The sequence below is a fragment of the Pseudorca crassidens genome, chromosome 15 (assembly GCF_039906515.1).
Source record: "Pseudorca crassidens isolate mPseCra1 chromosome 15, mPseCra1.hap1, whole genome shotgun sequence".
Lineage (NCBI taxonomy): Eukaryota > Metazoa > Chordata > Mammalia > Artiodactyla > Delphinidae > Pseudorca > Pseudorca crassidens.
This window is the reverse complement of record NC_090310.1, coordinates 20,332,134-20,358,150: the sequence shown is the minus strand read 5'-3', so window position 1 is coordinate 20,358,150 and position 26,017 is coordinate 20,332,134. Positions and strand designations below refer to the sequence as shown.

The 26,017-nt window shown below is 47.8% G+C and overlaps 2 protein-coding genes across 4 annotated transcripts in view; both read right to left on the bottom strand.

The window, feature by feature from the left end:
* Positions 1-25,277, bottom strand: part of GGA2 (golgi associated, gamma adaptin ear containing, ARF binding protein 2) — a 30,091-nt gene extending 4,814 nt beyond the window's left edge. Inside the window, exons 1-14 of one of the 3 annotated variants that reach the window (XM_067706384.1) lie at positions 25,100-25,277; positions 16,348-16,432; positions 15,464-15,539; positions 14,226-14,324; positions 11,436-11,559; positions 10,102-10,205; positions 8,551-8,631; positions 7,875-8,012; positions 6,714-6,795; positions 4,123-4,248; positions 3,235-3,357; positions 2,910-2,938; positions 2,376-2,509; positions 812-969 (exon numbers count right to left, since the gene is read on the bottom strand). In XM_067706384.1, coding sequence (XP_067562485.1) covers positions 812-969; positions 2,376-2,509; positions 2,910-2,938; positions 3,235-3,357; positions 4,123-4,248; positions 6,714-6,795; positions 7,875-8,012; positions 8,551-8,631; positions 10,102-10,205; positions 11,436-11,559; positions 14,226-14,324; positions 15,464-15,539; positions 16,348-16,432; positions 25,100-25,205 — 1,465 coding nt within the window. In that variant the 5' untranslated portion in view covers positions 25,206-25,277. The other 2 variants (XM_067706382.1, XM_067706385.1) reach the window with 2 other exon arrangements.
* Positions 20,608-24,828, bottom strand: LOC137207038 (transcription and mRNA export factor ENY2-like). Its single transcript, XM_067706398.1, has 2 exons — positions 22,169-24,828; positions 20,608-22,016 (listed from the first exon to the last, which is right to left on the bottom strand). Exons 1-2 carry the CDS (start codon positions 22,347-22,349, stop codon positions 21,883-21,885), a joined length of 315 nt encoding a protein of 104 aa, XP_067562499.1. The 5' UTR covers positions 22,350-24,828; the 3' UTR covers positions 20,608-21,882.
* Positions 25,278-26,017: the final 740 nt, after the last annotated feature.

The following is a 26,017-nucleotide window of genomic DNA, read 5'->3' as shown; positions in this document are numbered from 1 at the left end:
TCTATTCTATCTTTTCTAAAACTATATTGAATTTTGTTTTTAATTTTGTTTTTTAATAATTTCAGATTTACAAAAAGTTACAAAAACACAAAGAATTCCCATGTACCCTTCACCCAGCTCTCTCAAATGTTAACATTATATATAACTACAGTGCAATTATCAAAACCAGGAAATTAACAATGAACATTTATTATGTTTAAATAAAAATTAATAAAGTAAGTATGCAAAGGGCCCCCACTGCTGACTTTATTTCCTCTGCCTGGTTCCAGGGCCCTCTGTAATCTGAGCTCACCACACTGAGCCACAGGAAGGCCCTGTGCCCAAGGAAGGGGCCCAGGCCCTAGATCTAAAGACCCCAGTTGTTTCCCACTCACATACCAGTGTGCTGACCACAGGCAGTCTCACCTTACTTAGCTGGGCCTTCCGTTTCCTTTTCTTTGTAAGGGAGGTTAATAGCTACTTTTCCTGCTTTAATGAGGATCATTAGAGAGGAAGAGGATCACCAGCCAAATTCTTCCTTTCTTTCTAATTCCACCTCTTCTGAGTTATTTCAGATCACACTGAACATTCCCTTCTTGAATTCCAAATGAAGATCATCTCCATAAGTGGATTCAAGGCCCCTAATTAAATTCCGCCTGCCAATATCCTTCAGTGTCAACTCCAAGACAGAGAAAACTTAAAAAAGTATTAGCTAAGAGACATGGGCCACCCGCCTTATCCTCTGTCCCCAGGCAGTATCTCTCCCCGACTCATCTTCCCCAGTTTAATGCATAATAACAGAAAGGGAAAAAAAGGGTGAAACTGTACTTACTGGGCTTAACAGACTCCAAAGGGACAAACACTTGAGCCAGAGGTGTATTCTGGGAAGACGGAGACGAAGCCAATGGGCCAGCCTCCCAGGACCAACCTGGAGAGGACTTAGTACCTGGTGTCACTTCCCTGGGGATACTTTTCTGCGGAATATAATTCCTGCAAAGAAATAATATCAAGACTGGCAAAAACTGTAGAGAATTCCAGGAATCTGATTAGGTTTTGTGAAAAATAAGGGGAAAAAAATAAATATATATATATGCATGTGTATATGTGTGTATATATATATTTTACGGGTGTATGACTTTAGACGAGTAATCTAACCCAGTTTAGATCTAGCCTCAGTTTTCTTACTGTAAAATAGAAACGGTTTAGTATCTATCTCATAGGCTGTTACAAGAATTAAATGAGAAAGTATATGAAGAGCACTGAGCGGAATGTGTGCATACAATAAGGACCCAATAAAGTAATTAATGTTGTAGTTGTCAGGCAGTCTCTGACAACAAGTAGCTCAGTCAGATGGTTTCCCATACATGATCACCAGCGTGACGTAAGCTAGGAAGATGACAGCACAAGTTACACTGACCACTTCATTCATATTTCATGATTTTGTCCATTTGGAATACAAATCAAAAACATTTATGGAAAACCAAACTCCAGACGTAAGTAACCCACCAAAATTAGAATTATTACTGACCCCATGTCAAGTGGTTATAAACAGTAAACTAGGAAGAAACCCCTTACGGGTACTAACAAGAATGACCTCCCAGCACATCTCCATTTCCACCCAGCTCTGTGGTCTCCACCAGGGACACAGGCTCTCAGGCTGTTTGGGCGAAGGCAAAGTGTTCCAGCCTTGCCAGAGGCAAAGGGACAGGACCTATGAAAATATGTTTATACTCATACCTAAGAGCACCTCTACTTTTATAAATCTGTACTATAGAAACACTCCAGGTTCCTCCAACCTGGAAGCTATGTAAATATCCACAAGAGGGAAATGATTAAATATATATATTATATGTATATGAATTATTATTCAACTGTTAGAATGAGGCAAGTTTACATAAATTGATGAAAACGCATCCAAGATGTGTGATATAAAAAACCACAGTGGAGTACAGTTTGTAAATTATAATCTCATTTGTGTAAAAATAAGCCACAGCAACACATTACTACATGTGTAGAAAAAAAGCAAAGAAGGACCATTCAACATTGTCTTTAGAGAGTGATATTTGGGACTTTCTATATTATCTATTTCTCTAGTAATCAAGCTTTGCTTCAAATTACACTGAAATCAGGAAAAAAAAAAAAAAAACCTATAAAGACAAAAAACATCATCATCATCACTGCTGTTGCTCCTTAAACTGCGTTTTGGAGGTCCTGGCCAAACGTGTACTTTCCTGACTTAGGATGCGGAATAAAAGGAGAACACACTGAACTCCGACAGAAAGGAAGCAGCCCTTCAGGGGGAGCAGCAGCCCTGGGCCCCGCTGCCTGGCCTCGCGCAGTGAGCGAGCACCGCACACAGGAGCCACTCTTCTACGCTCCTTGCCCACAAGACTCACAGAGGTCCCGGAGACGGCTGTGGGGAGAGGAGATCCAGCAAGTTCCTTTCTGCAGAAGGGCTCTGGACACCACCACCTGGCAGTGTGCTGGTGGTAGGGTTCCTCTTTTCCTGACCGCAATTCTGACTCGCAACCTGTCAAAACCAGGAATGACTAAAGTAAGGCCAGGGCATGAGTGACTATGAGCCATGGTGACATTGGGGCACAGCTCTCCTGACCCCAAAGCCCAGGCTTACTACATTTCCTGGGGCAGGTGGAGAAAGGTCAAGAGGACATGACTCCTCAGCAGACCTTTAATAAGCAGGAGCCTGGATACAACAGAAAAGGGTAGGGAAGAAGGAGAGCAAAATCCCTCCAGGGGTTCAAGCCAGACAGTAGAGGTGAGGATGAGGAAGAGGCTTTGGACCTCTGAGTCCACAGTGCCACCAGGCTATGCTGTAGCCCTCCACCCTCCCCCAGGCACTGCTGCCCTCATGAAGGTAGGTTTGAGGGACTTCCCCTCTCCTCTCCGGTCCCTAGGAAGAGCTTCCTTACCTTTTTGGTAACTGGGCCATCACTGATCCCTGTAAAGAAGGAACAGAGTGAGATGCACATCCGTAGCTCTACCTGATATGAATTGGAGACTGATACCATCATCCTTTCTAGAACATTTAGAAAGCCTAGACAAAACAAATTACCCAAAGTCATTCAACTCATTCATGGCAAATCTGAAACTGAGTACAGGGAGGACCTCTCTGAACTTCCCGGTATACCCAATTCCTTCTAAAAACCGGCACACTCTCACCAGGGGGAATGGGCTTACTCTCTCCCTGGGAATCAGGACCATTCTGTGCCTGCTGCCCCTAAACAGCACCCTCACCTAAGGCTGCCAGGTCGTGATGCAGTAAAGATGGAGCCACAGTCCCAGCCTGCTCAGATCCACTGTCCACCTCCAAGTCAATCAGGGGGCAGTTCTTCATGCGGCCTGTTGGATTCTGAAAGACTAGAAAACAGACAGTTAGGAAAATAAGTCAGTCGGAATAAGAGCAAAGTCTCCACTTAAAGGTTACCCGTTTCCCTCAGGCCTCCTCCCAATCAAAAGACATCACATCACCCCACCCTTAAGCACACCCCAGATGAACCTTCCACCTCAGCTGACTGGCTTGACTTACAGCCTCGAGTGGCATCTGAAATACGAGGTAACCAGAGGAACTGCCTTCCCACCCCAGTAAACACAGAATCCTCTAACGGTCCATTCAACCTGGACAGTAGCAGAGCTGACTGCTCCAGGTCAGAGGCCTTTGAGGTTCTGACCACAGTGAATCAGAATCATCTCGAGCGCTTGATAAAAATGCGGGTCCCAGCTCTAAGTAGTCTTGATTCAGAAGGTCCAAGAATCTGCATTTTAACCAGTACTCCAGATGATTCCGATTTAGCTAGCCTGGCACTAGGAAACACCTGAAGAAGGTCATATTTTTTTTGGTGTGAGCTCCCATAAGTAAGCACTCATGAGAGGTGCAATCCAAACCCGGGCACGGTATAGCCACCGCTTCTGTTTACAGCCAAAGCTAGTTCCAGCCTAGCAGTCAACCCGTGATGGCACGTGGGGCAGAGGCTGGCTAGATAAAACCAGTTCTCAAAGGAAAGGGAAAAGAGGACATGCTCTCTCATTTCTATACCATAACCCAGAGCGTGCAGGGATCCATTTCTTTCCCGGTGTTTGCAGGCTGCCCCACGGCAGAGGGTGGGAGAGGCTCTCTGCACATACCTCTGGAGACAGGTATGTCTCCCAAAGAGCTGACCACTGTGCTCCCAAAGGTGACACGGCCCTCCATCACCTGTTTGTACAGCAGAACTCCCTGGGTGAGGAGGTCATTTGCCTGGAGAACCTCCGCTGAAGAATGAGAGAAAAATCAGAATCCCCTGGTTAACTACCAACAATCTCAGTCTTTTTTAAGCCACTCCACAAAGCAGCTGTCACACGGCTCTACCAGGTTCAGTATATCCATGCCTCCTGCCCCCAGATCATGAGATCAGTCCCCTGGCACACCCAGTCACTCAATCCCTGAACCTCAACACTTTCTTCGCAGGATGTAGGAGGAACCAAATTTTTTCACTTTCTTTGTCTGTACCGTCCAATATGATGGCCAACACTTGAAATATGGGTCTTTCAAGTGAGGAACTAAAACTTTAATTTTAATTCAAAACTTAAAGCTACTTTGTCAATGTGGATGCAAATATTAAAAAAAATTTTGGGTACTTTATTCAGTTATTGGGAAGCGTGTAGGAAACAAGTTGGTACACGAATCTACTTTTTCACCTGTAAATTTTATAAAATCTAAGTACAGATCAAGTATTCCTGATGAAAATCTGACATCCAAATTGAAACATCCTGTAAGTATAAAATATGCAGTGGATTTCAGAAATGTCAAGAGTATCTCATGATCTGGTGCAAGAAAGCCTTTCCTAGGAGAGAGACAGAACAGCAACAGGGCCAGGGGCTATGTATAACACTGCAGGCCACGGTACTAGGAAGGCACTGCAAGAGCGACCAACTATTCATTTCCTGTCAATCTTTAAACTGGATGGAAGTTGTGAACTAACACGAGGTTGAATTCACCTGGCAAAGTGTTTTATTTGGCATGTGCAAGGTGATTAAAATTTAAATTTTGTGATCTCTGACTTCATTGCAACCGGAGGAAATAACGGGTTTAGACAATAATTACATCACAAAAAACCCAGAAAACCAGATACCATGGGCCTCTTCACATCACCTGTGAAGCATTCTTGCTCCCCAGCACACGCCCTGCCATTTGAACCTGAATCTGAACAAGCCTCCTGATCCAATTTATAAGAAAGCAGGAATTTCAGAAATCTCAGGAACAGAGAAACATTAAATACCATGGGAGATGCCATCAGAAAATTGAGACCAAGAGAAACTCTGCAAGTCAAAGGACATGTTTTTCATGTATGAAGTAAAAAAGAATGGGGGCTACCCATTAAAAGGGACTTAAATATCAACCAATTACAAAGCGTGGTTTTTCTTTTTGATACTGATTTACAACAAACTTTAAAAAAAGAAAGAGGGTCAACAAGGAATGATTAGAGGGAAAAATGCCCAGGAAAATCTGAACACTGACTGGTTACTTTGAAATGTTTGGAATTTGCTTAAAAATAGAATTGGGAGGACTTCCCCCGGTGGCCCAGAGGTTAAGACTCTGAGCTTCCAGTGCAGGGGGCACGGGTTTGATCCCTGGTCGGGGAACTAAGATCCTATAAAAATAAGTAAGTAAAGTAAATAAATAAATAAATAAAAGTAAATGCATAGACAGTCATCGAACAGACATCTAATAAGGTGCCAGATCTTATTAAAATAAAAAAAAAATAGAATTGGGGATGTAGGGGGGAAGATGGAGGGAGAAAGCAGTACAGATAAAACAAGATCAAAAGACTGGCCATGAGTTGGTAATTATTAACAAAAGGTGAAGAGTACATGGGGATAGAATAAATCCCTTTTGTGTGTTTTGAGATTTTCCATAAAATAAAATAGTTTTAAACATTTCAATACCTGTGTACAGGATTACAGTTCTCCCCTGTGCCTTCCACTTGGTTTCTCCACTTAGACTCCCCACCCAGCCCCTGAAGGCACTTTGGGTGTGAAACCTTCCAAGGAGCCCCTCGCAGCTGTTTCTCAGACCTCTGAGAATGTTCAGCCTTTCTTCAAGCCTTCAATTGTAGCCGCTCTTTCTTCTATCCCCTTCACACCCAATCTACATGGCAAATTTCCACCCTTTTCTATGCTTTCAGACTTGCGGCTCATTTCTTGCTCAAACATAGTAGATTCCTCTGGAAATCAGAAGAATCAACTCAGGCCACACCCTCCCCAAGCCCAACCACCATAACACCTAGGGGCTACTGTCTTGTTTCTGCGTCAGCAGTAAGGCAGGAAGCCCCACGTCTGCCCTGCACTCTTGGGTGCTGTCTATGCCTAAAGAATAAGACTGCACCAAGGGACTTCCCTGGTAGTGCAGTGGTTAAGAATCTGCCTGCGAATGCAGGGGACACAGGTTCAATCCCTGGTCCGGGAAGATCCCACATGCTGCGCAGCAACTAAACCCGTGTGCCACAACTATTGAGCCTGCGCTCTAGAGCCCGCGAGCCACAACTACGGAAGCCCGCACGCCTAGAGCCTGTGCTCCACTACAAGAGAAGACACCGCAATGAGAAGCCTGAGCAACACAACGAAGAGTAGTCCCTACTCGCCCCAACCGGAGAAAGCCCGCACACAACAACAAAGACCCAACACAGCCAAAAATAAATATATACATATTTTTTAATTAAAGAAAAAAAACATCATACCGAGCGCCTCGTCATCGTCGGTGGTGTCGCTTGCCAGCCGGAACAGGGTGGGCCGCAGCTTTTCACACCTCTCATACACGACCTATAAAACAGAGCTCGTTATGTAAATGCTCAGTAAGCGTGTTATAAAAAAAGAAAGATCCCAAGACGTGTAAATGTGAAGAAATGGGAAATCTCTACACTGCTTTCAGAAATACGAAATGACACAAACACTCTGGAAAACGGTCTGGCAGTTTGTTAAAGAGTTAACTGTGCATGCAGCATGTGACCTAGCAATCCCACGTCGAGGCATTTACCCAGGAGAAAGGGAGGTGTATGTTCACGCAAAACCCTGTATACAACTGTTTACAGCAGGTTAGCTCATCATCACCCAGAGCTGGAAACAACCCAAATATCCACCAACAGATGAACGGATATACATATTGTGGTGTACGCATACAACGGAGTACCACTCGGCAGTAAAAAGGAATACTCTACTGGGACCTCCCTGGCGGTCCAGCGGTTAAGACTCTGCACTCCCCAGCATAGCACAGGAAGATCAGCTCGGTGCTTTGTGACCACCTAGAGGGGTGGGATAGGGAGCGTGGGAGAGAGACGCAAGAGGGAGGGGATATGGGGATATATGTGTACATATAACTGACTCCCTTTGTTATGTTGCAGAAACTAACACACCATTGTAAAGCAATTATACTCCGATAAAAATGTTAAAAATGATAATAATGAACACTGCTTTGCAATCAAAAAAAAAAAAAGACTCCACGCTCTGAAAGCAGGGGCCATGGGTTTGATCCCCAGTCAGGGAACTGAGACCCCACATGCCAAGCGGTGCAGCCAAAAAAAAAAAACAAAAGAATGGGTCTCGGGTCTCAAATAATAACGCCAAGAGGGAGAAGAGAAGCCAGACCAAAAAAAAAAGTGTAATACTGTATCATTCCATTTATGTAAGAGTCTAGGAAAAATATACTAATCAGAACAGAAAACAAATCAGTGGTTGCCTGGGGATGGGGAGAGAGGCAGGAACAGAAGGGAAGGGAATGAGGAAGTTGGCGGCGGCTGAGGGACATAAATTTTGATTGTATGATGACTTCTTGAAATATATGTGTATTCCCAGTACGTCAGTGATACTCAGTGCCACCTGAAATTTAGTTTTAAAAAGAGTACCTGCAAGGCTGCCTGGTCTGGCGGGGCCTGCCCTGGCCTGCGGTACATGCTCAGCATTTCCTGCAGCACCTTCACGTGGCTCCGTACCTCCTCCACAGCACTGACTCTCTTGGACACCTTTTCTGATTTTTCTTGTTCCTTTTGGGAGAAAGAGGATGAAGTGAGGGAGTAGAAGCTCTGAAGAAAGCCTGAACAAGCGCCGGGAAAGGGACGCTGCACTGTGGAGAGCTCAGGGAAGCCACCAAAACATGGAGCGAATGGAGTGTTCACTCAGCAGGTAGAGAAGATGCTCAAGGCCCGGAATTCCTGGGACAGACAATGCAGTTTGGGGAGCTGGGACTACTCCTTTGTACCACCAGCCTAAATCCCTCTGGAAAAGAAATTCCCAAACCTGGATTCTATCCACACCAATACCGGTCGCTGGGACGGAAACTGGTGTCTGTGAAATGCTTTGAGTTCCTAGACGGAAGTACTAGAGAAACACACAGCAGTTTCTGCTTCCAGTCACCACCTTGCTGCCCTTCAGGGAGCCCACAGCTGTTCCCCGGTTCAGGGCTAAGCAGCCATCCCTTCTCCCAGACGACTGTGTACCCACACCCTCAAGCACACATACACATATACACTGTCCAGCCCCTGTCAAGTGCTGCTTCTGCAGAACCCCCTGGAAAATGCCCACCTCCTTGACCAAATTCTTGATCAGCCGGTTTGCAGCCTGAAGATCCTCAGGATGGTTGCTCTTCAGAAGCCTTGTCAGAAGCTGAAGAGGGAACAACACTAGGTGAAACCAATTCCCTCTGTGTCAAACGGCCCAGACTGATAGCACCAGCAACAGCAGAGTCAGCACTAATAACAGCTCGCACATTTTATACGCATTACCTTACCAAATCCTCACAACACAGTAACCTAAGGATTACGACCATCCCCACAGACCACTGGTTTTTCCATGGGGTGGGGCGGTGGATGTCCCCAGGGAACCTCTGGCAAAGTCCGCAGACATTTTCGGTTGTCACAACTGGGGGTACTCCTGGCATCTAGTGGTTAGAGGGATACTGTACACACTCTATCCTACAGTGCCTAACGACCTCCAACAAGAAAGCTAACTGGCCCAAAATGTCAACAGTGCCAAGGCTGTCTTGGACCGCATACTATGATGTGACAGACCCTGGCGATCTCATCCACCTTATTCCCAATAGGTAGAGGAGTCACTCACTCTTTGTTGGATGGGTGGCAGGACAGGTGGAGATACTGAGTGTCAGGGAGTCTAAGCAGCTGACACAAGACCATCTTTCTCAGAAGTCCATGCCACACCTCCTCCCCCGTTCCTCCCACCCTCTGCAATGGTGAAGCACCTGTAGGAGAGGAGCCAGAGGGAAAGCCGCCCAGAACCCAGCACAGCCCTGCTCACTCTGCCCACAGTGAGCACCTCGATCCAAGGGAAGAGTACAGCTGACAGTTGCAGCTGGAAGGCAGAGGGTACCAGAAGAGACCCCTCCTCGGACTAGAGTCTTCCTGGTTCTACACTTACAAGACCTTGTGAGGGACCAAGAACGCTAATGACCAAAAGCACTGCCACCTTTCAGGGGCACCCTGGAGTTATCCCTGGGTCTTGGCCTAGGTTTGGACCACCTTGCTTTTCCCTTCCCTCTCCTTACTGATGTCTGAGGAGCAACAATTCTGGGAGACAAAAATGGAAGGAAAATGGGTGAGATCATGCTTACTGACACTAAAAAGATCTGAGCCAACATACAACCAATTCTTTACTGCCCACTCTCCTCCCCCAACACCACACTCTGGATATGACCGACGACCCCATTACCCACTAGGGTTATCCTTTCGTACCTTCTTTCCCTCAGGAACACTGAACAGATAAAGTGAAAGATATAAAGAACAGGACACTTATTATTTGGCCTATCCACAAAGAAAACATCCAGACCTTCAGCTGCCTCTCTCTGCTCCACAGGGAACTCAAAACCCACCTCCCCACACTCTCCCACACTTTGGTTTGGGGTCAGGGGACATTGCAGGAGAGTCCCTAAAAGAAGGGATCTGTGGGGGTGGGATGAATTGGGAGATTGGGATTGAGATATATATACTAATATGTATAAAATGGACAACAAATAAGAACCTGCTGTGTAAAAAGGTAAATAAAATAAAATTCAAATAAAAAAAAAGAAGGGGTCTGGTCAGACTCCAGGTAGGCCACCAAGGTCAGGGAGAAGCTCCTTACCTTTGACTTTTCTTCATCGGCATCAAAGATGGAGCTCTTGGGCCAGGGAGAAGGTGGGGGCAAGATTTTATCCACTGGTAGTTTAGGATCTTGCTTTATGATTCCTAAAACATGCAACTCATGAATATACAGATATAGGTACCCGTTGACTTCAGCAGGATCCAGTATAAAGCCCAGAAACTCCTGGTTCCTGATGTCCCACCAGGAAAACACTGTCAACAACCTTACAGAGATACACCCAGGGTATGATCAAGGCTCTGCATCCTCCCTTGGGAGAATCCATGGAACCAGTACAAAGTTGGAGAGGTCAGAGCCAACTAAATTAGAGCAGAACCGGACCGTAAGGCTAGTGGTCAACGGGCCTTACACTATACAAATACTGATCATTTTATGCAGGTATACAATCTCCCAGAGCCCAGAAATTAGTGTAGAATCCCTAATACTCCTAAAAATGTTAAGTGAGTGTATGCGACAGGGAGAAAAATAGTCCATGCTGAGTCCAGGCTCCTCCCACAGAGCCCAAGAGAAAAGGAACATGGACTCCCAGCTTCTACACAGGACACACTCTGGGGCTCACAACACAAGAGGAATAGGCTCATTCTCCAAAGGCCTCACAAAAAAAGAATGGGAGAGGCCTGATGGCCCACTGAAATCCTTCTCTCCCAACAGAAAAGCCTCACACTGCTGGGGGAAGGACACCAAACCTGTTGTCCTTAGAACAGTGGTGAAAATCTACTGAGCTGGAAAAAAAAGAAAAGAAAAGCCTGTGCCCCTGGGGGAGGGGCAGCAACGTGTCCCGGCCCAGACCCGAGTCGGGATGGGACAGCATCACAAACAGGTCCCACCAAGACCAGGGACACATGCCTGCCTGAGACTGAGGCTTACTCACAGCAGAACCAGCACCACCACCACCAGGCTACGGGCACTGAGGAACAAGTAGTAAGGGTCTACTGTCAGGAAAGGCGATGGAATAAGACCCCCTCTGAGGTGTAGAGCAAGAGGAAGACCCAAAGCTGAGAGTAGAGCAGATACTGAGAGAAACGCTCTAGCAAGTCAGCCTCCACCCTCAACACAAGCTAACACTAGAGAGTCTGGAACCTGGCATAGTGAGGGTAACTACAGCAACAACCATCTCAAACCTAGCTCAACTCCCGTCAACCGGAAGGAACGGTCTACCCATTTCCAGGGATCAAAATTACTGCGTCAGCCTCTATTGTTGTATCTACTGGACACAAGATCTCCAGCTTTCACCCCAAAGTAACAAAGCGTACAAAAAAGCAAGAAGGAACAACTACTGTGAAAAGGGAATGCAACATAAGTAATGGTAGTGAGACCTTGTTTCTTCAGCATCTGGTAAGCATCTCGGATCTTGATGTCTTCTGGAAACCACACTGTCCAACTGAAGAGTATTTCAATGACTCTTCCTTTAACTTTTTCTGTGGTCCAGGAGCCTAGGTACTGAAAAAGGAAAGGGAATTACAGAGCTGGAAGGGACTTGGTGAGACGGGAGGGAAGGCGGCAAGACGTAACCTTTAGAGAATGACACAGCTGTTGAGAATACGACATAAACTGGTTAGAACCGATTAGGCCCAAGATGGTGTAAGATTTGGCTTCCAGTAGACCTTGAACTTCAGTAATATGCTCATTGTAATACATTAGCTAAACGACACACCCACAGGTGCCATGACCGTTCAGAGGCTGACCATAAAAGGCCAGAAAGTGAGCGGTGGCCCAATTCCTGGAAATCTCTGCCCCTTCCCCAAAACAGCTGGAATAATCCTCCCACTCGTTAGCCAATGAAATCACCCAACCCATAAAAACTAACCACCCCATATTTCAGGACTGCTCTCACCTTTTGAGACATTCTACCTTTGGAATGTATATCTCTCTAAATAAATCTGTTTTCCCACTTAGTTCTCGGGGCAGAGCCACCTTGCCTGCGCACTTGTATCCCTCACAGGCGTCCTATATTAATAAATCTACTTCTTGCCTATCACTTTGCCTCTTGCTGAACTCCTTCTGTGCAGAGACATAATGAACCTGAGCTTCAGTAAGTCCTGACACCAGGTGATTGATTTTAATTAAAAGACACTGGGTTTGGGACTTCCCTGGTGGCGCAGTGGTTGAGAGTCCGCCTGCCAATGCAAGGAACACGGATTCGAGCCCTGGTCCAGGAAGATCCCACATGCCGCGGAGCAACTAATCCCATGCGCCACAACTACTGAGCCTGTGCTCGGGAGCCTGCAAGCCACAATTACTGAGCCCGCATGCCACAACTACTGGAGCCCGCACACCTAGTGCCCGTGCTCTACAACAGGAGAAGCCACCGCAATGACAAGACCGCGCACCGCAACCAAGAGTAGCCCCCGCTCGCCACAACTAGAGAAAGCTGGTGCGCAAGAACGATGACCCAATGCAGCTGAAAATAAACTAATTAATTAATAATAATGATAAAAAAAAAAAAAAGACAGTGGGTTTGAGTCCCAGCCTGTGCATTCAAGTCCCAATCTGAGCTTTGGCTGGGTTCAAATCCCATCCTAGTTGTGCAGTTTCATTAGTAGACTGCCCAGCCCACACTATCACTAAAGAGATGGCCGCTGAGACCCAGAGAAGTGAGCTGCCCAAGGCTGGTAGAGCTGAGGCACAGCTAGAAGACGAATTACCTGGCACCCATTTCCAGGGCTCTTTCTGGGTTTCAAAGAATCAACCTATAAAGCCACTAAAATTAAATCCTACCATATACTGGCCTAGGTTAGAGCCACTGGGGACACTCATTATCTGACTGTGGCAAGTCTAGAATAAAAATGTATTTGGAATGAAAATAAGGTAAAGTGAAAGGAATTGCTGAAACTTAAATGTTTTGAAGAAATAAAATATATATATACATATATATGTATATATATATTTGTGTGTGTGTATATATATATATATATATATGTATATATATATATATTGACCCTTGTCCTCAGTTCCTCCTGGCACAGAATTTCAAAGACCCTAGGAATTTCCTAAGTGACAGGAACGTCTTTTGTTATTTACAATGAGCCCCCATGGACCATACCTGAGTTTCTGCTAAACACTCCTGGTGGGCACTTAGTTTCAAGGGAGGGATTGACCATGTGATTAGAGGGTTGGAACTTTCAGCCCTATCCTGACCTCCCCAAGAGGAGAGGGAGGCTGGAGACTGAGTTCAATAACATGGCCAGTGATTAAATTAATCATGCCCACATGATTCCAGATAAAAACTCCGAAACAACCAGGTCCAGAGAGCCTTCTGGTTGAACACATGGATGTGCTGGGAGGGTGGTATGCTCAGGTTCCACAGGAGAGGGCATGGAAGCTCTGCTCCCCCTTCACCCCCAAGACCTTCGCCTATGTATCTCTTGCATTTACATCCTTTACAGTAAAAGAATATTAGTAAGTATAGTGCTTTCCTGTGTTCTGTGACTCTTTCTAGTGAATGACGGAACCTGGCAGAGGCGGTCAGAGGAAGCTCTGAACTTGTAGTTGGTCGGGCAGAAGTGCAAGTAGCTTGGGCATCCCCGAGACTTATGACTGGTGTCTGAGGTAGGTGTAGTCTAGGTAGGACTGAGCTCCTAACCTGTAGGGTCTGTCCTAACTTTGAGTACTTATTTTCAGAAATGAATTCAATCACAGGACACCCAGCTGGTATCAGAATTGCTGGGAAGCAGCAAAGGAAGGTTCCACCAATGTTAGTTACCCGAGAATGGTGTTGCTAAGACACAGGAGAAAAGCTACAGAAGACAAGGAAAGAAGGAAACTTAAAGCTACACCCAACATGTCTTGTTATCTCTACCAGGAAACCTGTGCCCACCAGCTAGGCCCCTCTGTGCTCGCCCCTCTAGGCCACCTGTCTACAAGGCCATTTTTAAAGGGAGAATTTGAAAATGCTAACCATCAAAGGGCGGGGATCAGCTGATGACCATGACCATCATCCTACACCTTGGAGAGGAAAGCTTTCACCTCTCAGCTCTCACAAACCTGGGACAGCCTGGCAGGTTCTATCCATGAGCAGGTCTGCCTCTGGACCAAGAAGGGTGACAGGAGTTTGAAACCTGGGGTGCATGCAGAACAGTGAGCGAAGCCAAGCCCAGGGTACTCACCTTTGGGGACAACACTTTGATGAGCTCGTTCAGGAAGCGGAACTTGGCCACCTCATTGTGGAACTTCTCCCCACAGTGGTTCACACACACCTCCAGCACCTGTGCAGACACAGGACCCCCATGAGAAGGCGAAACCATTGGCTCCAGGGCTCATTTCAAACCTGGTAAGTATTTGCTGAAATCATGGCTCAAGACTGAGGACACTAAAGATTGGGAGAAAGGGTGACACTTTTAGATTAAGAAAAAAAAGAACCTGTTTGCTCTTGTTGTAACTGACAGGTTTGTGCCCAGGAAATAGCTCAGTGGGGTACTCTGAGGTCACCCCACCTTTTTTTTCTTTTTTTTTAAAAAATATTTATTTATTTATTTGGCTGTGCCAGGTCCTAGCTGTGGCCTGCGGGATGTTCGTTGCCATGTGCTGGATCTTTGTTGTGATGTGTGGGATCTTTTAGTTGCAGCATGCGGGATCTTCTAGTTGCGGCATGTGGGATCCAGTTCCCCGACCAGGGATCGAACCCCAGCCCCCTGCATTGGGAGCGTGGAGCCCCAACTGCTGGACCACCAGGGAATTCCCTCACCCCACCTTTTAAGGAGACCCTTTGGGCAGGTGAAAGCAGTCAGAGAATCACTTCCTTCTTTCTCCTTAGAGGCGGAAATCGGACGTGGAATACCCAAGAACTGTTAAACTACGGGCTACCTACTGGCACTTGAGTGACAAATTGCGCCTGTAAATGTCTTCTTTGGTCCACAATCTTGTTTAACGTTTCAAATCAGTCACCAATATTGAAAAATTCAGAGAATTCATATATTTAAAAATCTAGATTCCCAGTTTCTCTTAAACAGAAGTCCTAGCAACACTGGGCCCAAACTCACGCCTGGCAACAGCCAGCAGGTCCTGCACTGTAGCTGCCCTCTTTAGACTGGGCATGGGCTCTCCAGTTCCTTGGTCCCCACCCAGCAGCTCATTCACTTATGTTACCAGTCTGGCCCTGTGGGACTTGACCTTGCCAGCCCGGGTCTAAAAAGGGCAAAAAGAAATAAAGCCTTCCTTTCCTTCTCGCAAAGCGGGCTCAATACTACTCTCCAGAAACAGATCTAGAATGGGGCGATCTGAGCCCGGAACTCCCTCCAGCCTGCTTTCTCAAGGCCAGTGAAGGCGAACTTCTCAGAGCCTCTTCCCCACAGAAACGCTAGCCTCAGGACAGGAGAGCTTAGGCTAAGGGGCAAGCCGAACTCACCGTTAAGGCATAAAGAGCTTCTTTCTCTTGTGGAGACTGGATCTTGTGGGCCAGTAGCCAAGGTGCATGGGTTGAGCTAAGGGAAAACAAAGACACCTGGACTCTGGGCGGAGAGGAACACACCAGTCTGGCTGAGCACACCCAGTAAAGTCCCCTCTCCTCCAGGAGCTCGGGTCCCAGAGCAGAGGTGGGATGTGACTGCACACGGCCAGGCATGAGCCCCTGAAGGCGGCCGACTCCCACCCACCCTTCTCATAGCTACACTTCCAGGGCACACCATCCTCTCCCCAGTCAACCCACCCCTACAACTTCCAGACCTGTGAGTAACGTGGTCGTGAGCAGCACAGACCTTGTCTGTCATATGACAACTGCTCAGTTAACACTAGAGCAGAAAATGTGATCAACCTTCTTGCTCGTTTCAAAATGAATATTCAGCAACATGGAGATAAAACATCCGGATGACTGACTCATTTCTTAAGTTCCTATCCAGATACTTTAGAAACCAAATTCAACAAAATCTTACCCCTTTTCCCCCTGCTGTTCCTTAAGAAAGACTGCATTTAAATTATGGAGAACACACTGATCTTTCACATTGCTGCGTACCCTAGCTACATTCTGTCCCTAACATTCAGAGACCTCCTCAGGAGCAGTGTTTCATAACACTATTTAAAATGTATTAAGTAGCTGCCAGTTACAAACCGACTATTTGTTTTTTAGAAAACCACATGAATTTGCTATTTCTAGAAAAATAATGTACTCAGTAGGTCACGGAGGGAGAAAAAAACGAAACAACAATCTATGCTACGTGAAACAATCCTGAGAAACAAAGGCATGCACAGTCTGAGGTGCCCCCAAAGTCAAGCACGTGTGTGAAGTCACCTTACCCACTGGGATCAGTGTTCACTTGGTCACAGAAATTCTGAATAGCTGACCAATCCTGTTCTGACATGCTTGGGTCTGTGGCTTTATCTGTCAAGGAAATAAAAAATAAAATTAAAGTATAATAAAGAGAAACAAACACCTCTCCACACCACTAGCCCCCCAAATATGACAACAGCCAAGGACTGTGACATAACCTCTAGGGGATCAGACCCAGGGAGCAGACAGCTGAAAGGGACAGGGGCCTGTACTCATCATCACTGTCAGGCACAGTGTCTGGCCCATGATACGGCCTCAGCGACTGTTTGCTGACTGAATGAACAGCTCAACTGGTTAACACGCTACTGTCCTGAAAGGGGCTCCATTCCCAGTGCAGGGGATGGCCTGTGTGCACCTTCTTCATGCCCGTGTCAGGACTCCCCCACTTTGGCCCTGCAATGAGGACGGGCTTGGGCCAGCATCTGGGCGTGGGCCAGAACCTGTAATCTTCTTAGCCATGTGACAGGAAGACTAGAACATACAATGAAGCCCTGAGCGGCTCCCACCATATCCTCAAAGTAACAGGCCTAAATCTGAGCCTCCTTTTTCTGAAATCTCCTGACCATCCTAAGTAAGAAGCTTCTCCACATGTCAGCGGCTTATCCAGTCTGACAAGAGGACCTCCTTGTCTTCACTCCTCAAAATGCTATTTCTCTCTGCTACCATACACATGGCCAAGGAACCCAGATCTAGTCACGCTAGGGTCTCCCCCATTGGAACATTCATATTCGGATGAAATATGAGGACACGGAGCATGAAGAGCACGAGGGCACAGCCAGGAGCAGGAGATACCTGGAGAAAGAGGGATTGTCAGAAGGCCTAATGTTGAGACCATGCTCCACGGAAGGGAGGGGCAATCCTTGACTTCCTGGAATAAGGGGTTGTGTGTATCCTTCCTGGTGCTTGACGGTAGCAGCTTCCTCCTCTCCTCCCACTGCTGCTGCCAGAATCCGCAGCCAGCAACCCAACAAGGATGCCCATTCCACACGCCCCGCCCGCAGACTGAACCAGGCCACATTCTCACAAAGGAGTTGCTGAGACTGTCTTCATCCTGCCCTTTCATAACATTTCCCTTACTCCCCACTGTCCAGCCTGTCCTGGCCTACCTGGCTCTCCAGTGAAATATCTTACTGGTCCTGACAGAGAAGCTCTTTCAAGCTCTGCAAATAAGTAATTCTTATGGTCACATCTCTGACACTATTCCTCTTGCCTGAACGTCCACTTCTCTCCTCTCAAAATCCTATCCATTCTTCAAGGCCACTCTGAATTTCTGTCTCCTCCCAAAACCCTCCTCCCACTGCTCCAGCCCCTACTAATTCTCCTCCCTTCTGATCACTTAAGACTACACAGTCATCCAGAGTTTAACTTTTCCAGACAGCAGTCACATTTATGTCACGCAGAAGTCATGTGCCCCACAGCTCAACCATGAGATTCAGAGGACAGGTACTCAATCCCCCATCTTCCCACCCACCAACTCCATCCTAAGTGAAAAAAGACAACAAAGGAGAGCAAAGGAATTAGATGATCAATTCCCATATGCCCCTCACCTTTTTCCTCCTCAAAGCTCTTTCCCTATGTTCCATCTCTCAAAATGCCGTTCACCTTTCGAGTCCCAATTCAAATGCCACTTCATAAAGACTTTCTTAATCTTTCTATCTCCCACCCCCACAAAACAGAAGCCATCCCTTTCTTCTCAGAAGGCCCACATCTTATCTGCTCTTTCAGGATGGGGATCTCCAGCTCCATCCCTTACTAGTTACATGTCCTTGGGCTCTCTGAGCCTCAGTTTCCTCAACTATAAAATAAGGAAAATAGTACCCTCCTCATGGGATAGCCATGAGATTTTTAAAAGACAGTGTCTAAAGTACTCAGTATAGCAGCAACCATTAAGTAATCAATAAAAGATAGCTAATCTTATAATAGTCTCTGTCTATACTTTAGTATGTACACATGACTTATTACACTTAAACTTCAAAAGTTTATTCAAAATGAAGGCAGAGGGACTTCCCTGGTGGTCCAGTGGGTAAGACTCCATGCTCCCAATGCAGGGGGCCCGGGTTCAATCCCTGGTGGGGGGACTAGATCCTGCATGCATGCCACAACTAAGAAGTCTGCATGCCGCAACTAAAGATCCCACATGCCGCAATGAAGATCCCGCATGCCGCAACTAAGACACAGCAGAGCCTAAATAAATAAATATTTAAAAAAAAAAAGTTGGTAGCAACATATTCAGTAAATGTTAAAAAAAAAAACGAAGGCAGGGGCTTCCCTGGTGGCGCAGTGGTTGAGAGTCCGCCTGTTGATGCAGGGGACACGGGTTTGTGCCCCGGTCCAGGAGGATCCCACATGCCGCGGAGCGGCTGGGCCCGTGAGCCATGGCCGCTGAGCCTGCGCGTCCGGAGCCTGTGCTCCGCAACTGGAGAGGCCACAACAGTGAGAGGCCCGCGTACCGCAAAAAAAAAAAAAAAAAAAAAAAAACGAAGGCAGAAGCCATATGTTTCCGTGCTTAGTACAATGCCATACCCATAGGCACAAAATAATTACTCATGAAATAAACTTAAGGCAGTGATTTCCAGAGAGTCTGATTAAGGAGATCTGACTCATCTAAGATAATTCTTTACCCTTTAAGCTTCATTAAGTTTCACTTCACTACAAGGTCAAGCTTGACACCTAAAAGGCATTCAGACCTCAACACTTGACTCTACGCCCTAGTGGCAGAGAAGAGCAGGCAGGACCCCAATTCACCATGCAGAATCCAGCTCTCTCCCTCCTCCCCTACTGCCAGGTCACCAGTTTTTCCAAAGAAAGGAAGGAAAAAACCTCTAAGGTTAAATAATGTTCTAAACCCTTAACCAAGGCAAAGCAGCAAAAAGATCTATAAAGTGTAAGTTATTTTATTTGCTATATCTTATATGACAAGGATTCCCTCAAGGTTTTTCATAGCTCCCAAATAATAGCAATAATAGTAATAGCTGCCCTCCCACCCCGCTTTGTTTTTGCTGTGGGTCAGACATGATGCTGAGTGTTTTCCAAGCATCCTTTCCTGTAAACCTCAGAACAACTGAAGTTGGTACTATTACCTCACCACTGAAGAAACCTGCCCAGCCACAAAGCTAGAAAATGGCAAAAATTCAATCCCAGGTCTGCCTGATTCCAGGGCCCAAATGTTTCTCAGGGTTAAGTCTTCAGTTCCTTGGCAAAGGCAGGGCCTCTTTTGGGAACTAGCTTCCTTGACTTTCTTACCACTAAGTTATCAGCTCCCTAAGGCAGGAGGAAGGTCGGTCTCATTCACCTTCCCATCTCCAGCACCCAGAATAGTCATCAGCATGGACATCTACTAATGAATGAAGGATTCATCTTTTACTATGCAGAGTCTGGCCAGTTGGCTGCACATATTGCTGACACCGGGAGATGGCTATTCCAGTTCTGAACTAACTGGATCTCTGAACACCTAATTCCACCCTGCCAAGCTATTTCAGTGGCTTTGAGCAGCTCTAGAGAAAATGACCCCCAGAGGACCAGTAGCTCGGTCTGATCAGCCCAGAGCAACCGTCCACGTCTGTTTGACTCCAATTTGCCCCAAGGAGTGGCTAGGAGTCAGACAGGGCCTGGCCAGGTAAAAACTCAAAAAACTTCTACTCTGGGACTTCCCTGGTGGCACAGTGATTAAGACTCCATGCTCCCAATGCAGGGGGCCCAGGTTCCATCCCTGGTCAGGGAACTAGATCCCACATGTATGCCGCAGCTAAGAAGTCCGCATGCTGCAACAAAGTTCCCGCATGCTACAATGAAGACCCTGCGTGATGCAACTAAGAAGCCCGCGAGCTGCAGCTAAGACCCAGCGCAATCAAATAAAATTAATTAATTAATTAATTTTTTAAAAAAAACAAAACCCTGGGCTTCCCTGGTGGCGCAGTGGTTGAGAGTCCGCCTGCCGATGCAGGCGACACGGGTTCGTGCCCCGGTCCGGGAAGATCCCACATGCCGCGGAGCGGCTAGGCCCGTGAGCCATGGCTGCTGAGCCTGCGCGTCCGGAGCCTGTGCTCCACAATGGGAGAGGCCACAACAGTGAGAGGCCCGTGTACTGCAAAAAAAAACACAAAAAAACACTCTACTTTGCTTCACCTATCACCGCCCCATTACCTCCTGAAGCATCCACCCACCCCCAGCCCCCCTTTACTCCCCCGTCTGTGGAAAAACCGTCTTCCACGAAACCAGTCCCTGGTGCCAAAAAGGTTGGGGACCGCTGTGCTACAGGGTGAGAGGTATTAAGAAAACAGCTGAGGGGGACTTCCCTGGTGGTCCAGTGGTTAAGACTCTGTACTTCCACCGCAGCGAAGATCCTGCATGCCATGCAGTTCAGCATGGTGCACTCACCCACCAAAAAAATTTTTTTAAAAAGAAAGATTGAAAAAAAAAAGAAGAAGAAGGAAAGAAAACAGCTGAGCCCTCCACCTGTGAATGAAATGATTCATCTTTTTTTGGCCATGCTGTGGGTTTGTGGGATCTTAGTTCCCCGACCAGGGATCGAACCCTGGCCACAGCAATGAAAGCATTGAGTCCTAACCCCGGGACCATCAGGGAATTCCCTGAAATGGTTCATCTAACAGTGACTAATTCAAAAGTCAAATCATCTCACATCAGCTGCCACCCAACCACCAGGGTCATGACCCTGGCGCTAGAGCAGCCTGTGCTAGTAAAGGGAGCCCTGAGGCTGTGGGGAGCACTCACTTTGAGAACACTTAGAACTCAGCCCCGTAGCAGTGCTCACTGCATGGGGGAATCCTACATGGGGTACACATCGACCCCCATATCCAGCAATCATTCAATTAAGCACACGCTGAAAGCCCAAGCAAGACCCGCCACAGGAATGACCTACGCTTGGGTTCCAGGATAACCCTTGAGAAGCTGGGAGAGTATAAATAGAGCCACTCCCATCCCCAAAGGAGGCATGAAAGCGAGGCTAGGGGACAGGACTTTTCACCTGGGAGTAGGTCCGAGTGGAAGAAGAGAGAGATTTACTGAGCAGCCTGCCTTACCTTTACTTAAGCTACTGCCTCCTTGGCAGCACTACCAGAGCTAGAGACCAGGAGGCCCCAGGGCTGCTGTTAATAGCCCAAGACTCCCAGCAACCCGAAGTGTCCACTAACAAGGAACAGAGCATAGCACCCCAAGGAATGGGGCACATGAGGCGGTTCATTAACAAGAAGGAGGCAGCTCTAAATGCAGTCATGTGGAACAATGCCCAAAATAAACTAAGTGGGGTAAGAAAAGCAGCAAAATGCCCAGAAGCTGCTACTTTTGTTTCTTTTTTTCATTCTTGAGATGTTTATTAAAATAATACATTCAGGGGAAAAAAATCAATACAATTGTATACATCATTACTGAAAACTGTATACCATCATACAAGAAAGGATTTTATTTTGGGAAATCGATTCGTAATTTATGGCAAGTTTTACTTTCAGAAATAAAACCACAAAACAACACAATCTAATTCAATCTTAAAGGCTGGCATGCTGAGCAAGGAATGTTCGTATTCTTTGTAGGAGCTCCTTCTTTACACCGTCAGGTACCAGGGCTCTGCCTTTGGGTGTGACTTCAGCTACCAAGTCATCAACAGTAACGTGTTCTAGTCCTTTTTCTTTTTCTTTTTTTTTTTTGCAGTACGCAGGCCTCTCACCGTTGTGGCCTCCCCCGCTCACGGGCCCAGCCGCTCCGTGGCATGTGGGATCCTCCCAGACCGGGGCACGAACCCGTGTCCCCTGCATCGGCAGATGGACTCTCAACTGCGCCACCAGGGAAGCCCTAGTCCTTTTTCTTTAATTACCTCTTTACAGTGTGCCTTCAACTGATCCTTCCAGCCACATTCAATTAATTTGGCTCTCAGCAACTCTTTGAGGCGTTCTCTTTCTCCAGTTTCTATCAACTTTTGGTTAATGGCTGCTCTCATCTGCGCATCTTTGTTCATCTTGCTAACCACACTCTTCAGCTGCCTGGACCTAGACCCTCAGTAGCTTGCGCACCAAAGCACACAGAAAGCTAGCACACCTGCTACTTGTATTTTTAAAGCATGAACTTCTGCTGAAACAGCTTCCTAGGTCTGACGTTTTTCTTTTCTTTTTTGGTAACACAACATGAGTTAGTCTCTGCCACTCCCAACTAAGAAGACTAATGATAATAATAGCCAACACTGTGTGCCAGGCAGTATCCTGAGCGCTTCACATGTACTAACTCCTCTTAAGCCCCGAGACGGACAGGGTATTACATTCCGATCTTAGAGGCACAGCTGCCTTGCCTGCTGAGGTAAGACCTGCCAGTGAGCTGAGCTCGGCAGTCCCCAGACCCCCCCAGAGTGACTTCCTTCTCCATCCAGTCCAGACTCACGGTGCTTTCCTTCAACGACACTCCTGTCCTTGCCCCACCACCAGCCCTTCTACCCCTTGTCCTCCCACGTACCACCTCCACTGCGCCCCAGCCCCCCAGAAGTCTGGTTTACACAGTTCACTTTCTCTGCCCTATGGAGGGGCGGGGGCGGGGAGGTGCAAGTCCCACAACCACGAAGATTACAAGATACATTTCTGCAGTCCACTCCACACTCCAGAGCCCAAACTCAGAGGATCTCAGGCGGGGAGGGGAGAGGTGAGTCTGCCCTCTCTGCCAGGGCACATCTGGTAACGTCTGGAGGCATTTTTGGTTGTCGAGACTGGGGAGTGGGTGTGTGCTGTTGGTACAGGTTCTAGCCCTACCTGAACAACTGGAAGATCTCACAACTCTGGGACCACACTGGCTGGCCTAAAACAGCTGGAGCTTCAGGACCCCCTCCTTGAGCAGCCAAGGTTCCCTTTTTCTCCCCCACCTGTGTCGGCCGCTAGCTGGCCTCTAACTCGGCCCACTTGATTTTGCAACTCCACTGCCTCCTAGTCAACCACCTTCTGTCCCCACCATTTAGCACTAAGGTATTTCAGTAACCTTTTAGTCGCCAAATTCGAAGTTCCCCCTCCTCCTTCCTCCTCCTACTCTCTCTCTCAGCAGCAAAACCACCTACCAACTACATCCACCTGCAGCTCCCCACCGTCCAAGCTTCCCCCTCCACGCCCAGCCTGTAGCCTCCGCCTTCTGTCTCCAGGCTGCTTTTCCCACCTGCTTCATCCATGTTGAGATTCTCCATGCTCCATCTGCAAACCTCTACTCTTCCTAACGGGAACAGCCTCCCTGAACAAGCTCACTGCCAATGAACTGAAGGTCCCAAGTTGACCTCCAGCTCTTACCCTCTCTGGAGCCAACCAACTGCCCAGAGAGGTTCTCTTTGTGCCACAAGCACCTCAAACTCCACAAGTCAACAAGTGAGATATCTGTAACCAACCAGTTACCTGAGCCTGAAACCTGGGATCCATCCTAAACGCCTCCTGGTCTCTGGCCTCTATTCTAATGCATCAAACCTGCTGATTGTACTAGCTAATTATTTCTACTCTCCATCCCAATACCTTTGTCCTATTTCACCCCCGACACACTACCAGAAGAGCTTTTCATCTACTCTCTCTGCCTGACCTCCCCAATCCCTATCCAATTCGTCTCTTCTCACGGCTGCAGGTGATGCCTTTAACAAGTGTACATGATCAGAGTCCCAGGCTGAAAACGCCAACATCCTCTCCCCTACTGCATCAGGGATAAACTGAACTCCTTGCTGCAACATACAAGACCCTTGAAGATCTCACCCCAATTAGCAGTGCAGCCTCTTTATGCTTTGCACTCCTGCAGTAATGACCTCCTTCTTCCCAGAATGCTCCACACCCTCCTGTTCCCCCAGCTTTTGCACATGCAGTTTCCTGCATCTGAAACGCTGTCGCCTCCATTGTCCACTCAAATGCTATGTCCCCTGAGACAATGCCCAGGTAAACAAACCCAACTCCCACCACCGCACTTTAAACCCGGCTCCCTCCCAATCTTCAGTTAATGTAACAAAGTGCTGTTATTGTCGGCTTGTACCACCCACTTAAAAATGTCTTTGTGAGCAAGGACCCTGTGTTACGCATCTCAGTACTCCCAGCACCCAGCAGAGCCCAATACAAGGAGCATATGCTTTATTCTCTTGGAATTTCGAGTCCCCACCGGTAACGTAGGAACAAAAACGACTCTTAACGACTGCCGTGAGTCTTCCAGGAGACAATACACATAAGAAACCCGGCCACAACCAACATGCACAAGAGGTGTAAAGGGCTTGTTTTGACATTAAAGTCGGCAGCCAGAGACAGCTCCTTCCCAGAGGATGGGTATGTTGCACAACTGAGGAAGTCGAAAGGTCCCCATCTGTAAAACGAGGTTAAAAACAGAAGCTGTCTCTTGGGGTCGTAATGAGGATTAACAGTGGCTGAAATGCTTTTCAGCACAGTGCTTGGCATAAAAGCAAAGCTCAATAAACCTTAGCCATTATGTTGTTAACAGTGTTTATGCACCGCAACTGGGGGAGGTTGGGAGGAGGAGGGGGAGCAGGGCGCCCAGCCTCGGGTTCGCAGCCCTGGCGGATTCCTGGGACTCCTCTCGGGGCCTCCCCGCGGCGATCCTCCCACCCGCGCCGGGCCCAGCCCGCCTCCCCGGGCGCCGGCCTCCCCGCGGCCACCTGTCCGGCCGCCGGTCTCAGAAGAAAGGCCCAGGGAGGCGGGAAGCCAGGCCTCACGTGGGGCGCTGGGCCCGCGCCGAGGGGCGGCCCTGGCTACTCACTGAGCCACAGCTCCAGCGCCGCCGCCGGCCCCGGGGGCCCCTCGGCCGACTCGGCCCCCGCCGCGGCCCCGGCCCCCGCCGCCACCGCCGTCGCCGTCGCCGCCATAGGCCTAGCCCCGCAGCCGAGGCCGCGGCCGCCCCTGCCCTTCAGCCGCCGGCGTCTGGAGTGTTCCTGGGCTGCCGACGCGGCAGGCGAGGGTCGGCACGTGATGGGACGGGGCCTGTGGCGCCTCGCCCACACACCAGGCCCCGCCTCCGCGCAGGCCCCGGCCCGGGGGTGCCGCCTCCCCGACAGCCCTCCTCCACGCGCGGGTCGGGCTCGCGGACTGGTCTTGCAGACCCGCAGCCAGGTCAAAGTTGGTCAAGCCGACCTCGCAAGGCCTGCCAGATGAACTAGAGGACGCCCCGTTAAATTTGAGTCTCAGGTAACGAATTCTTCTAGCATTTTTATTCCGGACGGTCTTTATGGACCATCACCTCCTTCCGTACTTTGCTTTATTTTCTCCGTAACACATTACACCATGAGCGTGCTAGATATTTACTTACTGTGTCAAAGGGTAATTGCCCCCCCCAAAAAGTCATGGTTCTCATGCATTGTAAAATGAACGCGTGTTAAATATTTTAACTCTAATTAAACGAGAGAACCAAGCGGATGTCATAATCCGTTCAAAAGGGAAGTCAGAAAAAGGGCAAGTTTATACAGAATAAACGAATGTTGGAACAGATGTGCAGGTGGACACAAAACTAGCTCAGAATTAATTTGCATTTTTAAATTTTTATTATTATTATTATTTTGGCCACGCCATGGGGCTTGCGGGATTTTAGTTCCCCGACCAGGGAAGCACGGAGTCCTAACCACTGGACCGCCAGAGAATTCCCCAATTTGCCTGTTTACAGGCAAGAATTATTTGCGTTGCT